The 3,880-nt window shown below is 38.2% G+C and overlaps 1 protein-coding gene across 1 annotated transcript in view; it reads left to right on the forward strand.

Moving 5' to 3' along the window:
• The first annotated feature begins 1,014 nt into the window (after positions 1–1,014).
• LOC110099932 (ABC transporter B family member 20-like) overlaps positions 1,015–3,880 on the forward strand; it is a 13,132-nt gene continuing 10,266 nt past the window's right edge. The window contains exon 1 of the mRNA XM_020827262.2: positions 1,015–1,957. Coding sequence (XP_020682921.1) covers positions 1,577–1,957 — 381 coding nt within the window. The 5' untranslated portion in view covers positions 1,015–1,576. The remainder of the gene's footprint in view (positions 1,958–3,880) is intronic.

The following is a 3,880-nucleotide window of genomic DNA, read 5'->3' on the forward strand; positions in this document are numbered from 1 at the left end:
GCCATTTGTGTGATAGAAAAGTACCTCTCAAACTTGAGGGAAAATTTTGTGAGATAGTGGAAAGACCTACAATGCCTTTATTGCGCTAAATGTTGGCCATTAAAATAGGAGCATAAAATTATGTTAAGTGTTGTATGTATGAGGATGCTTAGGTGGATGAGTGGCTTCACTCTTAGTGAGAGAATGAAAAATGAATATATACGTGAAAAAGGTTAGAGTAGCTTCAGTGGCAGATAAGGTTAGAGAGAGTCTTCTTAGATGGTTTGATCGCATAAAACGTCAGCCTTCAAATGACCCAGATAGAAGAGTAGATGCATTAGATTTGACTTATGCTAAGAAATGTAGATATAGTCCTAATAAGACTTAGTTAGAAAATATTAAAAATGATTTTTTTAATAGATTTAAATGAGAATTTGATTATTAATAGTCACAATAAAGAAAAAATGATTTATGTAAACGTCCCATGTAATGAGATAAAGACTTGTTATTGTATAAATTTATAATCATTGTTGTCGCAAGATGCTGCTAACCATCGTCTCTGTTGCTAGTCATCATTTGCCACCTTTTTCACTCATTAGCCCCCAACTGAGACCACCTGCTGGCGTCAACCCCCACCAACTATTGGTCGACACCTCTCTTTGCTTGTTGCCTGCAAGCTGCCATTATTGACCGATGCTTGACGTCATCACTATTAATATAATCTGGCACCATGCTATACGTTGGACACAACAATCCTTGAATTTCACAATATATTATTTTACTTCAAATTAAATAAAAAAATAATTACCAACAATTATTTCATATTCATTCAAATAAATTCAAGTATTTTAATACATGCATTAAAATTTACTTGTAATATTTTTTTAGCAAATTAAATAATCTTTTTCATAATGATGAGTAGCAATATTTAATTATTTATTTATCAAAAGAATTTTAAATATCTCTTTAAAAAAAATGAAGCATGTTTTTTAAAATTTATTATGTATAAAAAACCGAAGAAGAAAAGCCGAAGCGTGCCCAACGAAATGTGCCGTGCTAAAGGCGCCGCAATCATTTCTCCCCAATTCCGGATTTCAAACGCTTATCTCTCACGACTAACGCCGCGTCTGAGTCAAAACCGCCGAAGAGAGAGAAAAGGGGGAGCGGAGGAAGGCGAACTGGCGAAGCGAACACAGCAACGTCAGTAAGAGCAGAGAAACGCTCCCATCGTCTCCCTGGGTCTTACTCTCTCTACTCCTTCCTCGACTGATCAACAAACCCTCGTTGTTATCCACCTGTTCATCTCCTCTCTCGCTTCAATTCTTCTCGCCGTCTTCTTTGACCAGTCCGCATGTCCGCAATCGAGGAAATTAAGCCAAAAGAAAGATAGTCGAGGGGGCTTGAAGCTAGGTAGTTCGCGGCGAGGATTTGGATGCGGGGTGGCGATTTCTGAGTAAGAAACGGTGCGGCTGGCCAGAGGAAGTGAAAAACCCTAGATCCATCGCTCCCCCTCAACGGACGTCGAACCGACGAGGGTGGACGAGCTGCGAGGTTTTAGGGATTTTCGAGTTTATTCAGAGGATAGGAGCAAAGGACGATGATGGTGTCGAGGGGGCTTTTTGGGTGGTCACCACCCCACGTGCAGCCGCTGACGCCGGTATCAGAAGTATCGGAGCCGCCGGAGTCTCCATCTCCGTACTTGGACCCCGGCGTCGACGTGGTACCGTTGGAGGATGAAGAGCCCGTCGACGAGGTGGAGGAGATGGAGCCGCCACCTGCTGCGGTGCCGTTCTCTAGACTGTTTGCTTGCGCGGATGGATTGGATTGGTTTCTTATGGCTGTTGGAGCACTGGCTGCGGCTGCGCATGGGACGGCTCTTGTTGTGTACTTGCATTTTTTTGGGAGGTCCATCAATCTGCTTAGTCCGTCTAATTTGCGAGAGAAAAGTCCGGAGGAGGTCTTTCATGAGTATAAGCAGGCGAGTCACTTAGAGTTGCTTTTATGGAAGAGAATAATTTGTTGTCTTTTTCATAATCCCCGTAGTCTACTTTCCAGGTTTACTTAGAATTTATTCCTTCTTTATCCTGTGTTTCCTCAACTTGATTTGTTTCTGATCATTCAACTGGTGTTTGAGAATTAGAACTGGTTGGATGCTTCTGAGAACTTTCTTTTGTTTGATTTATTACATTTTGTTATTCAAGTTGAGGCTCGTATAGTAATTTTGTTGAAACAGGTTGGGGGCAATCTACAACACCCTATACTGTGTTTAGGGATCTAATTAAATTATTTTATTAAGACGCTAGTGATTGCTTTGATAAAGTGTTTTCAGTTTTTGCAGATAGACAAACAGATAAATTAGTATTTTGATTCTTGCTATTTTTTCTTAGGTTCTTTTTTATTGTAAGTAGGAGTAGAACCATTCGGATATATGCATCCCTGTTACTCAATCAGCTAATTTTGATTCCGAACATTATTTTGTATTCAAGTAGTTGGCAGTTGAGCAATCAGCACATTGGAGGATCAAAATTAGGTTTGGATTAAACAAATAATTAGCTGTTAACTTATTAGGGATTAGGGAGACTCAAAGCTTAATTAGATATTTGTTTAATAGATCAATTTGTAATTAATTAATTGACTTATCAGGCATATTTGGAAATTCTAACTAATTGCACTAACTCATGTTTGATTTCACTAATTAGGTTATTAGTGTTTAATTGAACTGTTTAGGGCTTGATTATAGTTTAATTCGAGAAAAAACCCAAATAGTCTCCCTACTATTAGTAAGTGAAAAAATTTAGTCCTAGAGTATCACAATGCTCTAATTTTATTCCAAATTATCCCATGGTCGAAATTCACCTGAAATCCCATTAACCTAAATGTTAAAGTTGAGGGTATTTTAGGTAATGAAAGTGTGTAGGAAGTTACAGTTCTTGTATTGCTTGTGTGATGTTTTGTAAGATGATTACATAAAATTACAAATATGTAATTTGATATATTTGAGTGGAATAAATGATATACACAACAACAACAACAACAACAACATCAAGCCTTTATCCCACTACGTGGGGTCGGCTACATGGATCCTTTTTCTCTATTGTGTCCTATTAAAAGTCAAATTCTCGTTTAAATCTAATAAAGAAAGGTCATTCATAATATTTTCTAACCAAGTCTTTTTAGGTCTACCCCTACCTTTCTTAATATAAGTCAAATCTAATACCTCTACTCTCCTAACCGGGTCATCGGAAGGCCGCCGTTTTATGTGAACAAACCATCTAAGGTGACTCTCTCTAATCTTATCTTCTACTGGAGCTACTCCAACCTTTTCACGTATATGCTCATTTCGTATCCTATCAGCTCTAAGGGTAAAGCCACTCATCCACCTGAGCATCCTCATCTCTGCCACACTTAACTTAGTATTATGCTTCTCTTTTAATGGCCAACATTCGACATCATAAAGCATTGCAGGCCTCACTACCATCTTATAGAATTTTCCCTTAAGTTTGAGGGGTACATTTCTATCACATAACAAGCCCGATGCATTCCTCCACTTCAACCATCCAACTTGAATTCTGCTGATAATATTCCCATCTATTTCACCATCACTCTGAACAATAGATCCAAGATATCTAAAACGTGTACTCTTATTAATGACTTGATCGCCCAAAGTCACAATCCCATCACTAGGTCTATTATTACTAAAATTACACTCCATATATTCCGTTTTAGATCTACTCAAGCGAAAACCTTTAGACTCTAAGGTTGACCTCCATAATTCAAGTTTACCTTCAACTCCCTCTCTAGTCTTATCAACAAGAAGAATATCATCAGCAAAAAGCATACACCAAGGTACATCCTCTTGCAAATGTCTAGTGAGAACATCCATGACTAAAGCAAAAAAAAT

The sequence above is a fragment of the Dendrobium catenatum genome, unplaced genomic scaffold (genome assembly GCF_001605985.2).
Source record: "Dendrobium catenatum unplaced genomic scaffold, ASM160598v2 fragScaff_scaffold_334, whole genome shotgun sequence".
NCBI lineage: Eukaryota > Viridiplantae > Streptophyta > Magnoliopsida > Asparagales > Orchidaceae > Dendrobium > Dendrobium catenatum.